Source organism: Crinia signifera, chromosome 4 (genome assembly GCF_055691185.1).
Source record: "Crinia signifera chromosome 4, ASM5569118v1, whole genome shotgun sequence".
Lineage (NCBI taxonomy): Eukaryota > Metazoa > Chordata > Amphibia > Anura > Myobatrachidae > Crinia > Crinia signifera.
The window spans coordinates 220,624,165-220,645,963 of NC_139220.1; the positions used below are offsets into that span (position 1 = coordinate 220,624,165).

The 21,799-nt window shown below is 41.0% G+C and overlaps 1 protein-coding gene across 1 annotated transcript in view; it reads left to right on the top strand.

Annotated features, from left to right (window-relative positions):
• Positions 1-21,599, top strand: part of MYO1E (myosin IE) — a 160,244-nt gene extending 138,645 nt beyond the window's left edge. Inside the window, exons 23-28 of the mRNA XM_083183808.1 lie at positions 6,245-6,391; positions 7,921-8,081; positions 8,736-8,816; positions 12,265-12,469; positions 18,912-19,081; positions 20,552-21,599. Coding sequence (XP_083039934.1) covers positions 6,245-6,391; positions 7,921-8,081; positions 8,736-8,816; positions 12,265-12,469; positions 18,912-19,081; positions 20,552-20,628 — 841 coding nt within the window. The 3' untranslated portion in view covers positions 20,629-21,599. The remainder of the gene's footprint in view (positions 1-6,244; positions 6,392-7,920; positions 8,082-8,735; positions 8,817-12,264; positions 12,470-18,911; positions 19,082-20,551) is intronic.
• The last annotated feature ends 200 nt before the right edge of the window (positions 21,600-21,799 follow it).

Here is a 21,799-nt window from a genome sequence, read left to right on the forward strand (position 1 = left end):
GAATCCCGCCTGCATGTTCTCGGTCGAGCTGACCGAGAACGGGACTGGGTCACGGCAGGCGAGCAAGCTCGTCTGCCGTGACCCGAAGATTGAATACCCCCCTTAGTGTCCTGTCTCCATTCACAACTTCCTTTATTTGCCATGGACTTGTCCCAATTTGCCTTGTACTGTAATTCTATTTTCTTGTTTTTGCTTATTTATGTATTAGGTGCTGTGGAACCCTTGTGGTGCCATTATAAAGTATGATGATCATAATAATAATATCACACCCCCTTAGACTCTGCTTATGGATTTCTCCTGTATTGGAGGTCCAAAATGTTGACAAATGGTTTATTTATGACCTGGAAAAGTGCAGCACAAATGCTTTTTTTGTAACATCCATCTCCTGCTTTAGTGCAAGTAAATCTTGCAATGTGCATGCATATAGATTCCTTCTGCTGGGGCCTGAGGGAGTTGTAGGTCTGCCTAGTGATTTGAACCTGTGCGGGGGTTATGCTTTCTGTGTGTAGGCAATGCTCCTGATGATGTCGACTATACTTTGTTGCACTCAGTCCCCTGGAAACATTCCCTAGGAGCAGTAATCTGGATTTAGCTACTGGGGTGTACTAATGAGAAAATGGGGTAAAAGCCCCATGCGTTTGGGGTTTTACCTAATTTTCTGTATATATTTAACCAGTGGCATCCCCTTTGGCCCGCACATGCGCAAAGGGACTTCCAAGGCTAAAAACCCAGACATCCAGTTATGGGCAAGCATCGCAAAGGACCGCTCTTATCGGGAGAGCTGTCCATTGCAGTTCTAATCCCATATGTTAGTACATTTGCGATTAGTATGTATGCAATGTTTGGTGGGATGTACCAGCATAGATTAGTCCGTCCCACCGACAATGTTTGTTCTTATTCCCACCTGTGCAGTTTTGCAGTTGCATGCGTCATCCCACAGAACTACAGTAGGAACAAATTTATTTTACAGGGGCTGCTTCCAAAGATTGTATAGTGAATGTGTACGTGGAATGTGCTTCTGGGAAAGTAGCGGCACCTGCGCACATCTAGACATACTGTATGGCTCATGGCAGGTGCTGCATTCTGTAAATGAACCGTAATAATAATACTTCTTGCTTTTAATAGAACTTCTTAAACGCAGAAGATTCAAATAATTTTGGGAAGATCTTAGAACAGTAATGATATTTTTTTATTGAAATGATTTGTGCAGCATAAAACATCTGCAAGACATTGCAACATAATCGCCATGAATAAGACTGTGCTCAGATCCAAGATAAAGTCTGCTTAGGAGCAAAAGAATCTAGAAAGGCCATCATGTATTTCTCCTCCTGGTATCATGCAGTGACATCTGCTTTGGTTTTGTAGTTTCATCTTTTGTAAAATCAGAAACCTTTCCTAAATCTGTGTACCGACGACTCCTGAACAGTGGGTGACTGTTATGTGAGAGCTGACCACAGAGTTTGCAGTCTTTTGTCTTACACTTTTAAGAGAGGTTTAATAATGATAGGGCTTCGCTTATTACGTCAAGGGGATACGGTCATTGGGTCTGCAGCAAGATGGTCAACAAGCGTTGGGTCGACATGGGTCTAGGTCGACAGTCAAAAGGTCGACATTGGGGTTTTTCAATGCTTTTTGATCTGACATGTGCCGACAGGCCGTATTTCATGCACTACCATCCACTAGGGCGTGGTGGGAGAGTAAAATAGCGGGGCACCGTGCCCGTATCATCGCGTGGGGATGCGGTGCTTTGGAAACTGGAAACTGTGTCGACATTCGGGGAAAAAAAACAGTGAAAAAACCTATGTCGACCTTTTGACTGTCGACCTATTGCTTGTGTCAAAATTGAACCATGTCGACCTAACTGTGTCGAACCAACGCTTGCCGGCCATCTTGCTGTAGACCAAACGATCCCAACCCACGTCAAGGGCATAGAGCTGATGGAACATTTTGATGGTGACGAATCTCATACGGCGTTACTTATTTGACTACTGTTTTTCTTATTGTCATGCCAGGTTAGCTATTAAAAACAAAATAAAACTGAAAGCTACTTTTTACGTGAATAAATCACAAATTTTATTAGTTTATTTCATTTTAACTATTCTGACAGTGTATATATTACAGTGCCCCCAGTTCAAACTTAGCCCATTGCAGTGCCCCCAGTTTGTTATGCCACACTATATGCACTTCATATGTTACCACATTACAGTATTCCAGTTAATATTATGTAACATTTTAGTGCACTCCAGCTCAGAATTTACCACATTACAATCAGCAGGTCTGTTGATGCCACATTACGGTGCTTTGTGCAGATTATGCCATATTCAAGTGCCCCATTGCTATTATAAAATCCACTATACACCGCTCACACTGAAAATGGAGTGTTATCCCATTCAGGCTGGGATAGGGTTGGACCCAATTGCTTAGTAGGCAAATCAGGGAAATTGATTTTCAACTATATAACCTGGATCTGGGGTCTCCTAAACCTCTGGACCCCATAGCAATGACACCCCCTTTTCTCTTTATAGCTACACCCATGGCTTCAGCTGTTTCAGGTATGATGGCCTCTAGACTGCATGTTTCAGCCCTTTGCTTAGATGTTAGCTAGGATTTATAGGATCACAAGGTCACTGCAGAATAGTCTTTGTGTTTTGGGTCATTATACTGTTGAGGACCCATGACCTGCGACTGAGACAGGAGACACTAAGCAGCAGTGGTGCCTGCAGCGCAGTCCAAAATTATAAAAGGGGTGTCAGTCAAACTGCCAGTGACTCTGACATCAATGTTTGGGATAGCAGTCGGCGTAGCTCCCCTATTTTAATTTTGCCTTTGCTGCAGCCCCACCTCTGGAGCCGCCACTACTGCAGAGCATGTGCACTACAGAATGCCTTGATAGATTTGAGATTTCACTGTGCCTTGCCTTACACAGATCCAAGCCGATGTGACTTTGCAAAAAGCTTCAGTTTTCTACTCGTATGTCCAAATGAATTGTTCCCAGAAGCATGTCCATATGAATTTACAATTCCAGAGTTATTTTCCATGAAGCCAGGCCACTAGAAATACAAATGTTTGTTGACCTTGGAGTTCCATTTGATTGTCTGCAGGCATTTTCCTTTACTTTGTTGGTACCATTCTCTCTATCCTTCTGTTTAATCTGGGGTCAATTTTCCTCTTGCAGCTGTGTCCAATGAACTTTAAACTTTTAAGAATATTTGCAAATGTAGTCACTAGTACATCATACTACATGGACATATATAGTATATATCTTTAACTATATATTTTTTATTTATTCTAACATACACGGCGTTGCTCATATTTGGTTGTGCAATTAGCATTCCTTGAACTTTATCCTTCTCTTGTTTTAAGCTTGACAGCTCTTCCAACAGACCCAGAAGGTGGCTGCCTAGTGTCTTCTGTAGTTCTCATACAAATCCATCCAGCGGAAGGCCCTGATCATGTTCCCCAGCCCATGGTGTTCCATCTCTGTGGTTAGCTCCCGGATCTGACCACATTTTTTCCTAAACCCCATGTACTTTACACTCTCTGTTATGCAACTTTGCCATATCTTCCCTGACCCACTTTGTGTAGTGGCCGGACCCCTATTTTTGGCCCCCGGCATCGGAATTGGGGGTCTTAGTGGCTGTGAACCTAATCTGGTTTTGTCCAAATTGGTCCAACAGTGTGTGAATGCATACCGGGTCAACAAATATGTAAGAGAGATCAGTCAAGCTAATTCAAAAAAGCAATTGGTTTGAAATATCACTGTTGATTTTTCTTTTGTAACGGTACCAACAAATCCGTCCAAGCTAATTTTTTAATATCTTTGGGGAATAAGTAATAATTTAGTGATTTTTAGTTTCTTTGCTTTATTCTATGACATGTCAAAGGTATTTAGTATTGTAGCATGCCTTTTGAAATGACTTAATTTCATGTTTTTTCAGGAAGAATTCATTTCAATGAGTTTTATGGGTACAAACAAATTTTGTCCACATCTGTAGTTATTAGTTGTCACCAATAGGTCGTCATGGAAAAGGTTGACACATCAAGAGGTTGACATGTATTTTTCAGGGTTTCTTTGGTATCAATGTAAACACCTGAGCATGTCTGCATGCACCGCACCGCTCCCCTTGCCATGCTTTGGGACATTCATGTGGACTAAACTTGGGAACGATAAAGTATTAAAATTCCAAAAAGATAATGTTGACCATTGCTTGTGTCAACCTTTTGTCTATGACTGTTGTCCTAATGACCGGATACCATTAGATATATAGCTGCTAGATGTATAGAATAGCTACTATATGGATAGATAAGTACTGTAGATAGCTTTTAGAGAGTTATTAGAGATATAGGGGGGTATTCAATCTGTGCCCATATCTACGACAAGTGGAAATATCGGCACTAGCCTATTCAATGCTGCCATTTCAGACCGAATTGAAGGCTGTCATATCCAACTTTTATTACATTCGGATCGGTTTTGTCGGATTGTCATCCATTTTCTTCCATTTACAGACTATACAGTCTATACATTTAATACCAACTGTCGACGTATGGTCGGAAACGGCCGGGATTCCGACTGTCGGGACATCCCGACAGATGGAATCAGGGATTGAATATCTCCCATAGACAGAAAATATAAATGGATAATAGATTAGAGCAGTGGTTCCCAAACTCTATGCCTAGGCTCCCTGGGGTGCCTCAGGACACTTGCAGGGGTGCCTTGGGTTGGGGGACCAGGATCAATTCATATTATTAATGGTCAATGTAACAGGTAAAACTAGTGCTGGTGGCTGCCAATCATAATATATGTGGACAAACCGAAGCAAATCCTGTCCCTCATCAGATAACTGTGACATATACACACAATGCACTTAGTTCAAAAAAAAATTTTCTTCAGAATTCCTCAGTAAGAAACATTTGGCCTAGGGGTGCCTTAAAAACATTTTGATGCTCTAGGGTGCCGTGATTCTAAAAAGTTTGGGAACCACTGGATTAGAGCATAGGTTCTCAAATTCGGTCCTCAGGACCCCACACAGTGCATGTTTTGCAGGTCTCCACACAGAATCACAGGTGAAATAATTAGCTTCACTTGTGGATCTTTTTAAAATGAGTCAATGAGTAATGAGTGCACCTGCCGGGTGACCTGGAAATTTGGACTGTGTGTTGTCCTGAGGACCGAGTTTGAGAACCCCTCAATTAGAAAATCTATACATAGTATCCAGTCCTGGGACTGGGAGGTAAAAGCTGTGTAGCTAAAAAGATAGTGACGTTTATATCTTATTGGAGTGTCGAGGGCGTTTTGTGGGAAGCTTTGTGATCTGCCTTTAATTTACAGACCATGTACATTTATGTACATGATTTACTGCTGTGAATTAGAGGCAGTATGTGGATGTGATAATCAGCACTGATAGGTGGCAGAACCCTTCTGTCAGTCCAGCACACACATAAGGGCAGCCCCGCCTACCTAAGGTTAGGGGCTGGTTTCTCAGTCAGTGGAGCCCACCCTTCTCTCTGCACTGGGCCATTGCTCAAAAATGTCTGTCTGGGGTGGGGGAATGACGTCTTTGGGCAGTAGGCCCCTGGCACCTGCTGCACCAATGGTAGTTCTGTCCCTGGTTCATATATATGAATTTGTTGTATTTTTCTTTTTTTTTTTGTGTACACGGTTTAGTCTGTTTTGGCCCTAGTTTAATACAGTTTTTTTTTCCTATTCTTGGTGTTGTTTGTCCTTTGTAATCTAGTGCTTATTAGCTGTTAAATGCATAATAACATTGGTTCCATTTTGGTGTCTGACAGATTATTGCTAAGTATTGTAAAGTTTCTCTTTATGAATAATCTAACATATACACCAGCAATGTTAAAAGGTATTTAAGGATAACAACCAAATTAGGCACATTAAAAATGGCCGATTCCGGGGATCAGAATTTTTCATCATGTTTAATATCCCTGTTCCCCTACGCAACTGTTGCAGGAATTGAGGATTACTGCAATCCATCGCTAGTGTATGGGGGGTTTTAAGCTGGGTACATAGTTGTCCAATTTTCATCCAATTCCACTTCAGACCTACCAGTTGGTGAAACATTGGTAGAGATTGCACACTTATAAGGCCTCTGGTTTCAAAAACCTTTTGTATCGTACTTCCCTTTGTCGAAACCTGCAAACTTGTTGTCATATCAAACTTGTGTCTAGTAGAAGATAAACTGTGTATATATATATATCATTTTGTCAACTCTTTCTCGCATCTCTGTAGCACATTGCAAGATGACTTTTTCATTATTCATGAACAAGAGTATGATAGTCTGCTGGAATCTCTGTTCAAGACAGAATTCATAAGCTTACTTTCCAAGCACTATGAGGAGAAGACCCAAAGAAAACTACCTCTGAAATTTAACAATACGTGAGTAGCCATTAACAACCCTACAGTAGGTGATTAACTGCAGTCATGATATTATTCAAGCTAGGTCTGTATTAAGAGGATGGGCTGTATTAATGTCCACTGACATGCACATTGGTGACATGAGATCTATTATTGTGACCCTAGTTATTTATTATATTGTCAGAATGTTTTACTCTGTATTAATGCATGAAATTCAAATAACAGGATTCCCTACTAGTTTCTCCTTCACAATACATTATAAGCCAATAACTAATCTGTTATGAGCCGATTCTAAAGTGGTCACAGTTGTGTCTGCACTAGCGGCAGCAATAATAGGCAGATGTCATTTTAGCCTTCTCCTTGTGTACTAGTAAAGGCCAAGGATCTGTCAGTGCAAGCGGCTGCATTCCCAAGTGCACCAGAAGCCATGGTTGGAGAGGAAGATGCACTGCCATAGAGCAGGGGAAAGTTTTTATTGTGCAATAAGGATGTCAAATGGCATGCATAGATGCTAACAGAGGACATCTTAAGTCTTGTATATTTGGCCGCGCGGCTGCAGCTTTATGTAGATGCAGCTAAAAGATGCTTCCTTTGTGTGCAATGGATGAATTTCAATAGACGTGACTGCATGCAGAATCTGACCCTATGTATATTAATTACCTTATTCTTCGTAAATGTGTAATTACAAATGACACCACACAGAGCACCTTTGCAACAATGCGTTTGAACTGGAGATTATGGTCTGAATTGCATATGTAGGGGGAAATTTACTAAGAATACGAATACGATTTTTCGTATTCTTAATATGAATGAATACGAATGCATATGGCTGTTTTAGCTGTATGCAAATTCGTGTTCCAGAGGGTAATTTACAAAGCAGTCAAATACGACTGCTTTGTAAACCCCGATGTCGTATCCATTCTTATTAGAGGCTGTACATACGGCCACTAATACAATTTGTATAGGCAGTCTGCACGGATCAGTCAGATCTGTGCAGGCTGCAGTGTGTAAACAAAAAAATTAGAAAGATAAATAAATTAATTTAAAAAATGGTGTGGGGTCCTCCCCACCGCCGTAACCAGAACCAGGCTCAAAGAGCAAGGGCTGGTTCAAAAAAATCAGGAAACCAACCGATAGGGCTTTGCTGAATTTTTAAAACCAACCCCAAGCTCCAGGGCCGGGGCTGGTTCCCAAAATACGGAGGACAAAATGAATAGGGGTACCCCATATTTTAAGAACCAGACCAACCAGCCAGCAGGGTAATGCACAGGAGACTTTTTATACAAGTGTGAATGGTGATTCCTATTCGGATTTCACGATGGAGTATACATTCGTATTTGTAAATACAAATACGAATGTGCCATAAATACGAATATGCGTATTTTTGGCATAGTAAATGCCAAAAATAGGAATATGCCTAAAAAATTTGTATTTTACTATGAAAATACCAATTTTTTAGGCGTATTTGCCTTAGTAAACTTCTCCCGTAATGTTTAATCTGTTTTATTTAAACAACAATTCATATTGTTCTAATGTATTTTTTACTACAGACTTGATATGAAGTTAAAAAAAGAAAACTGGGGGCCATGGAGTGGGGGAAGTGGCTCCCGCCAAGTGCAATTTATTCAAGCGTTTGGAGATTTAGCTATACTGAAACACAGCAACAAGGTGCTACAGGTCAGCATTGGCCAAGGCCTTCCACGGAACTCCCGTAAGTAGCATCTTTCCTCTCATTCATGTGGTCAGCCTGCAGCTGCCTTTTTCTATGCGCTAATGGGAATAGTGTCCTTGTGGTAATAGCAGAATGTAATTGCTATTAGCAAATGTTAGAAAATATATTTTTTCAATAATAAAAACCTTAATCTGCAGCATCTCATTGTTTAACACTAGAGCTAGCTATAGCTTGGGACCTGTAACCTGTACATTATTGCATCTCAGCGGTTCTCAAACTGTGCCTAGGCACCCTTGGTTGCTCTGAGACACTAGCAGGGGTGCCTCAGTTTGGTGGTCCAGGATTTACCACCATTTGTCAATGTATTATTATTTTAATTTATTTGACGATTGGAGAAAGATTTATCAAAGCTTGGAGAGTGATAAATTGGAAGGCGATAAGGTACTAACAAATGTGCTCGTTGCTGTTATTTTTCCATCACAGTCTCTAAAGTGACAGTAGATGATTGGATGGTACTTTATCTCTCTCTCTCCAGGCTTTGATAAATTCCCTAATGGGTGTTTGAGAACATATTTTTGTTGAAGGATTATAAAAAATAATAGATTATGATAAGTGCTAAGGTTGTGTAATGATTTTTTCATTTTGTTACTTTAAAGCATGTCTATGGATTGTAATCATCCTTATTTGCTCTAGGGCCAACCAGAAGAAACATGGATGTAAGAGGTAACAGCCAATCAAAGTCCTTCCCAAGCAGAGCTGCTCCACCCCCTCCAGGTAGGGCATTCTATGAGAGTGTGAGTGAATGCGGATTACTTATATAGGAGATAGCTTATGTTTATGTGGCACACTATTTAATAGGTCTCTCATTTCTTGAACTCGTCAAAACTCTATATAGAGGTACTTAGCAGGAAAATGTAAAACATATGGTCCGTCTCTGTGGAAGAATGATGTGCTGATTGGTTATGCTGAAGGAAGCGTTGCAGGCTGAGAAGTGACTTGAGATCTTCCTACAGATGTGCTCTCTCCGCTCACATATGTCTGCATTGTACTTGATTTGCTTCCAGCATCCTGTGCTCCCCAGCCTAAACCACCTACTTCCTGTCCCGATAAATATGGTGCGGGATGCTGTCTCCTGGAGCAGTACAGTTCTATAATTAAGGACAGCAAGCTTTCTAAGCTTGTCATCCCCTTGTGTCAGCAGCGCACAGCAGAGGCTCAGAACTCTGTTTGTTATTCCAACAAATGTGCCAGGGTCATACCATTCTACATGGTGCAAAATATATTACTGCATAATAAATAGTGACTGCTAAATAGTGGTCGTGGTGTCAATGTGGTTGTCTAGAATGAAAATGACATTTAGAATATGTTAATAGTGCACATAGCATTTTTTTTAAATGATTGATACAGAAGAGAGAACGGAATGTTATTCTTCATTGTTTTTATGACACAAAAGTTTACAAACTCGCGTATGACCAAACAAAAAAAGCTGAAACTTATCTTATTATCCCTAAGCATCCTACAAATCACCCCTACACCCAACATCATCTTTGGCACCAAATATTGGTGATAGTTCGGACTATTCTCTTCAGATGTATTGGTAGCTACCTATCAGCTGTATTTGAAAATAGTACACTAATCTTTTACCAAAATGAAAATCGGTAAATATGACATTGTCCAAAATCTGACTCTTAATGAATCTGTCCAAAGCCGAAATGTTAAAAATAACAGATGACAACATTGTCTGATCTTAGAATCTTATTCTTTGTGTCCTAATGTAAATCAGAGGCTTGAAGTGCTGCTTCCTGTAAGGAAATGAATGAAATAAGAAGCGCCAGGCTTACATATGTGGTTACGTGGAAGCCTGTGCACATGTTATCAGATATCGAAGTGCTTTAGAGGTATTATATGAGGGGCGCTTCTGAGGGCACTCCACAAACTACCTTCTGGTTTAAAATATAAATGCCCATTTGAAATAATAATATAGTTTAAATACAGAGTATGTCCACACCAAGGAAATCAAATATCATACTGAAAAATCAGTCACTCATAACTTTCTGAAACATTTTATTTTTAATAATCTTATTAAAAAGCTATCTGAAACTGTGTTTCTATTTAGTTACAACAAGTTATTATATCTGTTATTTGCAGTTGTTTGAAAGCTACAGCAATAGCACTAATGTATTTCACATATAATTGATGCAGCCGGAGTGACACTGTCCATTGTTGTACATAAATATTTCAAAGCTCTCCCTTGGAGTCATGTGTCATTTGCCTTCAGGGTAACTCTTACTGACCTCTTCTTTCTTAGTTCCTGGAATAGCAATTTAGCCAGTGAAGGCATTAGCAGTATTCTTATTTAATTTTTTTTATTCCAGGTTAAATAAATATGTAAAAAATATATAACTTATATTTCTCACTAGCAAAAATAACCCTCGTCGATGTGTGGGTAGTTACCTGGGGTGTGGTACAGGGGTCCGACAGTCATTAGCCCGACGTCGGGATCCAGACTGGCCGGACCCAGACAGCATGGTGAGCGCAACTAAGCCCCTTGCGGGCTCGCTGCGCTCTCCATGCTGCGTGCACGGTGGCTCGCTACGCTCACCACCTATTCTATTCTCCCTCTATGGGGGTCGTGGACCTCCACGAAGGAAAATAGCAGGTGGCCGTTGGGAACCCGGCTGTTGGTGTTTTGACATTCGGTATCCCGACGTCGGGTAAATGCCTGTCATGATCCCGACTGTCAGGACCCCGTCCAGCACCCGTTACCTGGGCTGAACCCGGGATGCTCCCTGGTCCAGGGGCAGTGAAACCTGTAGCGCAGGTCGATGCGACCTGGGTCCCGTTTACTGTAATACAGAAGCCCCGCCTCCCAATGACGTCACCAGCACGGATTCATACCAGGTCGGGGCACCAGTGGGAAAGGATTTGCGAGCTGGGTCACACCTGGGTGCAAAATCCCATGTGCGACCCGGCTTGCAAGTGGAAAAGGGGTATTACTGTAGACTGGAGTTGGCTAACTTGTGGCTATCTAACTCATGTGAGGCTACAAGTACCAGCATGCACTATTTTCATATCCTAGCAGACCATGCTGGGGTCTGTATTTCTAAATCTAGGGCCTAATTCAGGATAGCTCACTCAGCAGCGGACGTTCGCTGCTTAGCGAGTTGGTTAACGCCAGGCAAATGAATGCCCGCCGCCCCGCAAATATACACAGTGGCATGCAAAGGCACACATCCATTCACATGCAAGTGCACGGACAAAAAAATCATTTCACGGTCATCGACCATCTAATTATTTTTCTAGGTGTTCGCAAATAAGTCAGTCTGACTCGTAAATGGCCAAGAACGGCCACCAGTCACCCGCCCCGTGCAGGCTTCGACACGCTTGTTCACATGGGGACACCCAGCAGTTTTCTTGGTTTGTACTTGATTGTTGTTTTTCAAATTCTGCCTGTAGCAGGGCAGTTAGGAGCTGGGTGGCTGATACTTTATCTTTCTCCACTTCGTTTCTCTCCAAGTCTTAGCACTTGGGGTAAATGTAAAAGCCTGTGAGTTGAGAGATTTTCAGTGACCATAATTTTATAAAGCAAAATCCGTATTAAAATAAACTCCTTTCTTAAGGTGCGTACACACGGTCAAAATCGCTGGCAATATGGTCGCTGAGCGACCATATTGGCAGCGTTTGCAGTGTGCACCGGCGATAAATTGCCAGCTGCGTGCTCCAGTTTTCAGCCTCCTAATGGTCGCTGGTCGGAGTCGCATTCTACTCCAACCAGCAACCTCCCCTGCCTCTTTTCCCGGGCGTGTGTCATTTTCATCTCGCTGATAAAAACAGGACACTGAGCAATATGATTGCTGGGCAATATATTGCCAGCGATGATATTGCCCCTGGTTCATTGTGTCAGAATCTAATTAAGAGGAGGAAACCTGCTAAACATGGAGAAAACATGCAAACTCCACACCAAATAACAATGACCGGGAACTAAATTTATAACCGTGATGAGGCAGTCACACTGACCATAACGCCAACCGTGCTGCCCCATGTATGGAAGTGACAAATATGTACAATGCACTCAAACGGTTTCACGTAATGTGATTTGTAGATGTTGCAATTGGTTATATTAGGCAATTAGAGGGCTTGTTTATGAGAAATCATCCCTTATGGATTTTATTTCCGTTGCCTCTTTATATTATTCCTTACAGTTCTAACCTTTTCACTACAGGATCCCACCAGAATGGGGGGATACAGAGCTATCCATACGGGCACCAGCAGCAGAAACCTGGAAAGCCATTAAATAACTCCAGAACTTCCCATCCATCTTTGGACCACCCAACTTTACCACGGCAAGTTGCTGGAGCGGCTGCCAGAAATCCCCAGCAGCCACAGAGCTTAGACTTTCTTCGTGTGCCAGACCAAGGTGTTGCAGGGTAAGACTTGTTCAGCAGCTAATTAAATCATCGTTACCTTTGGCCAATAGTCTAATAATGTAGTTCATTAACCAAGAGAAGTTCCTTTTTTTTCTCTTTTGGTTGAATTGACACTGATAAAAACAGTACTCCTTTTTTATGGGCATAGAGCACACTGTTAGCTTAATCTTTAAATGGATTATAGAATGGCTTCATTGTGATTAATGAATGCTAATACGTTTCCAACAGGGTTTCTTTCATGACCTATGCTAGCTGAAAGATCTTTGCTTTGTGGAGGGGGTCTGCCACCTTGTGGCAAAATGTTCATTGTAACTTTTACATAATGAAACCAGTTATTCCTTACTGGAATTGAAGCTGCTCACTTCTGCCTCTTGCTGTATGAACCCCGTTATCTCGGAGCAGCATACGCTGCTGCTTTTCTTAGGGGCCATTTAGGAGCTGAAACAAAGGTATAGAAATAATGTAAAAGTGAGTTTTCCCCCGCATATAAGAGGCAGGGGGCAGTGGCGGAAGTTCATCCCAGGTGCCTACCCATATATGTATACCTGTGTCTCACACATACATATATATATATATATATATCTAATCTATCTCTATCTGCAAATTAGGTCCGGCACTCCGTCCAACGATGTCTAGATCGACAATCACGTGGTCAACCACTAATGGCCACCTTGTCAACATGTTCCTGTCGACCTTTTACTTGTGTCGATCTTCTGTTAATGTCGATCTAGAGACTGCTGACTATTTTTAGGTGCCTAGACGCGTTCAACCATTAGTGGTCAGCCATGTGATTGTAAATCTAGACATCATTGATCAGTTGACCGGATACGGGTGTGGGGCACCACTGCTAGTGATAGGTGCTCTGCCAGGCAGCCTCTCACATGCTACTGGAGCAGGGAAATGGCAGTAAGTGGAGGCAGTGCCCCTTGGAAGTGCCCTTGGGAGTGGAGCCTGACAGCCACTGCTTTTTTTTTTTTTTTTTTCTGTGAGTTCCGCCTCTGCTTAAAGGTAAATTTACTAAAGCTTCTAAACATAAAAAGTGATGTTGCCCATAGGAACCAATCCGATTCTGTGTATTATTTTCTAGGATGCAGTATGGAAATAATAGACAGAATAGTTTGGTTGTTATGGACAACATCACATTTTCTATTTTTTGCACAACTGTTAGGACATAACTACAGACTTGTGCGCCATTGTAGTGGTATTCCCTGGGGAAGGCAGCCTGGCCATAGTAATGGGCCTGCTTCTGTTTGATATTGTACTTATCTTTAAGGGGTGGAGAGTACAATTACATTTTAGGAGTTATTTAAACAAAGCACTTGCGCAAGAAATGATGGCGATTTAAAATATGGAACGAGGGTCCCAACACATGAGCACAGTGGATAGGCCCACATTTGTACATACAAATATATACAGCTTCTCTCTACACTTTAGATTGATAATGGTCTTTTGATTTAGAGCAAAGCGAATGGGAGTCTTCTGGGGCCCCTACTGTATAGATGGAAGGGCTGAACTGGAAGCTGGTGAAGCTTTCCGCAAGGCTATCTGATATTCTTTCAATGCAGACCTTGTTGAATCAGGAAACATATACAATTGTGAGCATTGTACTGTGCACAGCATGGTCACTGAGTGTTAAAGACCCTTTAATAATTTTTAGGCCTATATGTTCGGGTTTGGATTTTTAGATAGATAATGTCTAGGTAGACAGTCAAAAGGTTGACATGCAATAAGTCAATAGGGTCGTAAGGTCGACATGGGAAAAAGCCGCCATGAGTTTTTCCCTGTTTTTTTTTTTTTTTTCATGCTTCACCATACTTTATTTAACATTCTCAATTGTAGTCCACATGGATGGTAAAGTATGAAAAACTCTAAAAGATTAAACAAATTGTGAAAAACTTCTGTAGACCCATATGGGTGAAATGTAATAGGATTAGAGATTCAGAAAGTGAGAGATTTGGTAAGAAATCTCCAGGTTTTTTTAAAGCAGTAATCATTTACACTTCAACATCAAACTGATTTTGCAGTGTAAATGATTGCCGCTTTAAAAAACTGGACATTTCTTTCCGAATCTCTCACTTTCTGAATCTCTCATCCTATTACATTTCCCTCATATATGTTCATTCACTTACTACATGCAGTAAGGATAACAGTGTCCTGTTTCTGAGGATGAGATTCATATTAGGGAGCATTGGGGGAATTAGGGAAGGGATTTGTGAGGCAGAATATTCTGCTGCGATTACATGAAGGAGCTTTAGAATCTGGCATTTCTGTCATCAAGAATCAGTGGCACATTTATTGGACCACTTTTTGTATTTAGAAACGTATGCAAAATAAATAAAAGTTCTCAACAAAGCCCAACAGAGAAATTATGTCTGGAGGGGAATGTAGTGTTCTGGAATATGCGTACCACCAGGAATTTCAAAAACTCAAAACTGCGGCCACCAAGCCATTAGAGGAAAAATATGTGAAGTGCCACCACACAGTATGACAGCACCTTGAAAAACGTAGGTAGATGTAAATTGTTTAATGATCAGATTGCAGAGTATATATTCTATAACACACCAGATTTTTCCCTTCCCCCACTATAATCGCTCTCCTTGAAACCAAGCCCACTGCATCCTGTCCGTATAAATTAAATGCTGCATATGTCAAATAAAGGGTTAAATTAATGCAGAAATTTATTTGGCAGCAGATTTCTTTTTAAAGGATGTGCTTTTTATCTTTCTCAGTACCAAAGACAGCAGAAATGCTCTTAATGACCTTGCAGTTTAGAGTTGGATTATGTGATCAGGGTTTCTTGCAGTGCAGTAAACTAAGACATGGTTGCACTGTGAAGCAAAACAAGAGACCACAGTAAAATTACCCACTGTAAGTCAAAGACTCTTTGTACTCAGCAGCTGCTGCAAACCAACTTGATGTTTTAATACTGAGACAATGTTGATTTAACTACAGTAAGGCAGCAGTGTAAAAACCACAGCTCGCTATAAAATGTGCCATGAAACAAATATTACACACGAAAAACAGCTTGGGCAATGAAATTACACTGTACATACGCTGCAAAAATAGATTGATTCGTTAGAACAGGAGAGAAAAAAATGAACACATTACATATATACAGTATATTCTATATCAATGTGTCATATTCTAGATCTTGATATTTTTTATTTATTAACAGTTTCTTATATAGCGCATACATATTATGCAGCACTTTACAGAGAATATTTGAACATTCACATCGGTCCCTGCCCCAGTGGAGCTTACAATCTATATTCCCTACCACATGTACACGCACACACATTCTAGGGTTAATTTTTATTAATTTTATTTTGTTGGAAGCCAATTAACCTATCTGTATATTTTTGGATCGTGGGAGGAAACCGGAGTACCCGGAGTAAACCCACGCAAGCACGTGGAGAATCTACAAACTCTGCACAGTTAGAGCCGTGGTGGGGATTGAACCCATGACCTCAGCGCTGTGAGGCAGTAATGCTAACCATTACACCATCCGTGCTACACGTAAATTTAAATGTGTATTTAGACAAGTCTACACAGGAGCCAGTGTTAATATAGACTTGCAAAATCAACTATTGGTTGTAGGCAGGGTCGTAACTAGGGTGCTGCGGAGTATGCCACAGCGCTGCAGTGTAGGGGGCGCTGTTGGTAAATCTTGTTAATTATCTGTAAATTACTTTCACTTCTAGCTTCCTTCCTTTTTGAAGCCTGGCATCTCCTGTCTCCTTGCCCCACCCCTTCTATCGCTGATACCTTTATATTCATGAACTTACTTATTCATGAACTTAACTCGAGAGCTCTTTGTTATTCAGTCACACTGTCCTTTGTTGCATCTCAAGATGCTGACCTACCCGGGATTCAAACCCATCACCTTTGGCACATACGTCAGACACTCTATTAATGAACTCAGCATAGAAAGCAAGAGAATTCTAACTATATGAGGCTAAAGTACTTCAGGAACAAAATGATCAGCATTGCAGCTGAGCAGATCTATTTAGTGTATGTCTGCAAGGGATTAGATGTGTGGCTGAACATAACATGGATCTGCTCAACTGTAGTACTGATTTATGTTTTACAAAGTACAAATAGTTTAATATATTAGAAATTGTATATATTTTATGCAAGTTCAAATAGCTCAATCTCAATGGCTATGGTGTTTAACTGGAATGAAACCGGTTATGGGTTTGCATCCTGGGTATGTCATTATATAGAAATTGGATATTTAATAAAGGGTGTTGTGACTGAATAACATGGAGATATGAAGTTCAGTGCATGGATCAATCAAAACCGATGACCCCCTATCCCCCTATAGGTTCCTTTCAATTATCCCTCGGAAATATAGATGGAATTGTGTTGTGCTTCCATTTGCCAAACAGATAAATGCAACATATATGGAAAGAACAAGATTTGTCTATGTTTATATTGCATTCTGAAATAAAATGTTCTAATAGTATCTTAGATTGTACCACACCGGGACAAGTCTTGTTCTTTCCATGTGTTCTACTTCAGATGATGCAAATGCATATATGACTTTGGCAGATTGTCAGAAGTAATTAAGTGCATTATTCTGGCTATGTTCCTCCGATGAAAGAATGAGGATTTGATTGTGGCTGATATCTGATGATTTTAGGGGGTATTCATTCCTTGTCATGCTACTGCAGCCATCTCCCGACGGGGGAGATGGCTGCGGGGCCCTATTCAATGCGGTCTTCCCCGAGAGCATTGAACAGGGTTTCTCCGCAGAACGAGCCCGACATCACAAGCTGTCGGGCTCGTTCTGCCGAGAAAAGCAGGAAATAGGCGCGCTCCCGGCCGGAGCTCGTCTATTTCCATCCTCAACTCACGGCCACTCCCCCTTCTTGCCGCTCGGCGGCCAGGACATTGAATCCTGAGCTCCAGTCGAGCAAAGCGAGAATGGGACAGGGGCACGGCTGTCGAGCTTGCTCGACAGTCGTTCCCCTGACTTTGAATACCCCCCTAAGTGTCAAGCCACCATCCAGGACAATGCCAAGATTCTAAGGGCCAGATTCTCTAAGCTTCAGAAGTGATAAAATGTAGAGTGATAAACAGCCAGCAAATCAGCTCCCACCTGCCATGTCACAGACTGTGTTTGAAAAATGTCAGACAGGAGATGATTGGCTGGCTGTTTATCACTCTCCATTTTATCACTTTTGAAGCTTAGAGAATCTGGCCCTAAACCTGATCAGTGGTTTGTAATTCTGAATCTCCAAGTGTAAGTCCAGTTGGGTGGCTATGATGAAGTCTTGTTCTTTGATGTTGTGTCCTATCATAAGGACTTCTGTGTTATGAGGATTCATTTGCAGCCAACTGGCACTTATCCACTCTTGGAACTCCAGGATTCAGCAATTTAATTTTGTTATTGGGTTCTCCGTACCTGATGCAAAGGATAGGGACAGTAGTATATCATCTAATTATTTCACCCAGTGTTAGCATGTTAGCATGTATAGGCGCTTGATTAGAATCTTATGGTCCATGGTATCAAGTGCTTCTATAGGCGCTTGATTAGAAAAGTTTGGAACCGTTCTGAAGTTGGTAATGCAGTCAGGATCTTAAATTATTCAAGAAGGAAGGATGGTAATCGCACAGGAGAAATATGGTAAATCAAAAGAGATGAAAAAAAGAGGATCTTAAATTATTTTTTCTAAGAAACAGTCTAAAGGCCCATACACACTGGGCGACCTTTGAGCTGTAAGCAGCTCAGTTTACTCTTTTGAGCGGCTTTCAGCTTGAAAGCCGCCAGTGTGTAAGGGACAGCGGTGAGCAATGATGCACGCTTCTGCATCATTGCTGGCCCGGTCGCTCATCTGCTGGTATAACCGGTAGATGAGTAGCGGAGTGGGACGGCTTTCCATAGCGTCCTATACGTTGGGTCAAAGCTGGTCCAGGATATCAGGTGGCTTGGTAGTTTCCCATGCCTTCAATGGTTTTGTGGAGATTCTAGCCCAGATTGCAGATACTTTATCTGCAAAGAGGTTTGCAAATTCATTGCACCTTGCCTCTGAGATGGTTTAATCAGGCTCATGTTGGCTTGCAAAGCATCTGCACTGAAAAGAGCTGGCCTATTATTTGCCGCTCAGATATCATGTGACCGGAACGATGATATCTTATGGGCGATTGTCTATTGATATTCTTCATAATGCTGTATTAGTATTCTATTTTTCTATACTAGGTTCAGATTAAACTATTCATATTTGAAAAAAATATATATTTGAATACAAACTTCCTACTGACATGCAACGTGAGCAGATTCTGACCCTTTTATTAATGTCCATGTTTAATGCTTGAAAAACAGCCCCATCTACTGGCCAGTATTTGTTCAAGTCTAGTAATATCCAGCGCAACCACAAACAGCCAGTGTTTTATCTGCAATTAGATTTTCTCATTGAAGGTGCATTGTTTTTTCTTACAGCGTACGTCGTCAGACAACCAACAGACCGGCTCCAGGAGGAGGAAGGCCCAAACCTCAGCCAAAACCCAAACCCAATGTGCCGCAGTGTAAGGCTCTGTATGCATATGATGCGCAGGACACGGATGAGCTCAGTTTTAATGCTAATGACATCATGGAGATTATCAAAGAAGGTAATAATTGGTTCTGCACACAGTCACACTCTAGGGAAGATGTGTCAAACCACTGAAAGAGATAATGGGGGTGATTCTGATTCACACGCTCCCCTGCATGTACGCGCAGGAGAGCGATGTTCAGCATCAATGTTCAGGCGCATTTCTGTGCATATGCAGGCGCTGGGTGCGGGCGGACATGGCAAACTGCTGGCGGCTCTGCAAGCAGCCTTACATCCATATGCAACACTGTGAAATTCGGAAATTTCGTTGCGTGTGGACCAGATAAGGGTCCAATGTACCAACCAATCAGCTTCTGTCTGTCATTTAAAGAAAAAAAACAACTCTTTATTTATTCAAAGATAGAAGATTGTTTTAGATTGTAACATTTATTGTACGGTCTCAAATACAAGTTTCTCTGTTTTACATGAATTTACATTTGGGGAAAGGGGGAATAAAAAAATGTCATTTTTAATACACAGCCTGTAAAATGACAGAAGGTGACTGGCCGGTACTTTATCCATCTCCAATGTTTGATACATTTACCACTCTATGCTATGCATGTGAGTCCAGTGCAGATTGCCATAACCAGATCATTGAATTCTGTGTATTTAAACACTAAATATAAACATACAGTATAGGGGGTATTCAATCCCAGCAAATATTTCAGATCCTCAGAAATATCTGCCATTTTTGTGTAGAGTAGATGGAATTCGCATTCGATCTATTCAAAGTACTTTTTTTCGGACTTCCAGAGACAATCCTAAATCAGAAAAGACGTGGATCGGCAAATCCATGTCTTTTTTCGCGGAAATAGCTGCTAATTTGCAAATTTAGCGGCCGTTTCCGCCAATGCAGAATTGGCTTTTCAATGAATCTGCAGCAGCGAGTCCTGGTCGAAAACGGCCAGCATTGGAATCCAACATGACAAGAAATGCACTGCAGGACTTAATCTACCAGGTTTTGGGCAGCATTGGTTCTGGTACAGCAGAAAAATTGGTTTAAATTAAACTTGAAAACTTATTTTTCATTACTACCAGCCCAGAATATACACTGTGGAGCGGTTTAAAGATGGACTTATCTGTTTTATTTGTATCTGCATTTCTATAATACATATAAACCTGAAAACGATTGACTGTAAATCCAAAATCAAAACTATTGGGAGTTATACATATATACAATGTGATTTGAATATAGACAGAGGCCTCTTTCCAAAGATTTCAATAGTGAATGCTGTCATTCTGTCTCTTGATTGGCTTGCTAGGTATATATTTGCATATGCTTCCAGCATTAGATGCAAATAGTCTGTTTCTGTTAATAATCCAGAAAAATAGTACATGCGTATTTGAAGCACTATACATAAAGAGGATTTAGGTATACAGCTACTAAATATGGCAAGTCCCAGAAATAATGTATCCACGATCTTACATCTGTATGTATTTGCACGTCTTTCCTCACATAAGTAATACACAACTTTCTTGCCACTTGCAGACACCTCTGGATGGTGGACTGGCCGACTACGAGGCAAACAAGGACTCTTCCCTAATAATTATGTCACCAAGATCTAAGATTGATAGAACTCTTTTTATCTATGTACCGCCTTCCAGGAATTTGTCACTGTCACATGGAGAAAAGGGCCGCACATTTACTTAAAAGCCCCAAACCAAATGACACCCCAGTGACAGCTGAGCGCTGCAGAACATGGACACCAAAGCACTGAACTGGAAGCTATTTATTGTGTTTAATCCTATATTTGGACTAATTGCTGCCTGATGGACCATGATGCATTGCTGAGCAGTGTGTTGCAAACCTTTTCCAGTAGCATGAGGGTTAAACTGAGTGAAAGGTTTGTCACAGCAAGTGCCTTTTATTTTTTCTGTTTACTGATGTTAAGTTATAAGAAGATGAGTTACATGCACAGTTGTGCATATGGATGAAGGAAAGAGTTTCATATGCTGCTAACACCTCACTGACCCGTAGAGGAAATGTCATTGTGATTGAAGTGGGATAAAGTAAGAATGTATGTGTTAATTATCAATAACTGATCAGCTCCAAAGGCACTGCGTATTGAATAAGGTGTGTATGCTCCGCACGGTTGCCTAGTCTTATATTGGAATATGGCTGGTCCATGTTAATCTTGGTATAGAGTGCTGTTACCTGTCACAGGAAGCATCTCATCCTTTTAAAGCTGTAAATTTCTTATGCATTTTACATATACTGTATATACACACACGTAGGAATGTGCAAATATATAATTTCAGATGTGTGTGTGTTTTTAAAAACATGTATGGATGTTATACCATAGTACTCCAATGTATCTATGGCAATGTTAGGGCTATTATATCAGGTACTTACAAAATATGCACTTAGCACCATGTTTTTAATGCTTTTCTAGCCTTTGCTGTTGCTTATACGATGGAAATTCCTTGGGTATTGCATATTTCCTGAATGCCGATTAACATAAGCCAGCCCAATCAAAGCAGATGTGCTTTCTGCACCGTATAATAGGCTATTTAATAAACATATTTGGTTTTATCCACCTGAATGGTTATGTCTTTTCTCAATACAATTAAGGAGTTGACATATACCGAAACGCATTATTAGACCATTTTAATTCCGGATATCAGTGTTGATTTTCTGATTGCATTAGCAGGCCACAGTGATGACCGAGGTTGAGAACCACTGACTTACAAATACCCACAACCGTGCATGTTTTCCCGGTCTCCACAGAGAAGCACA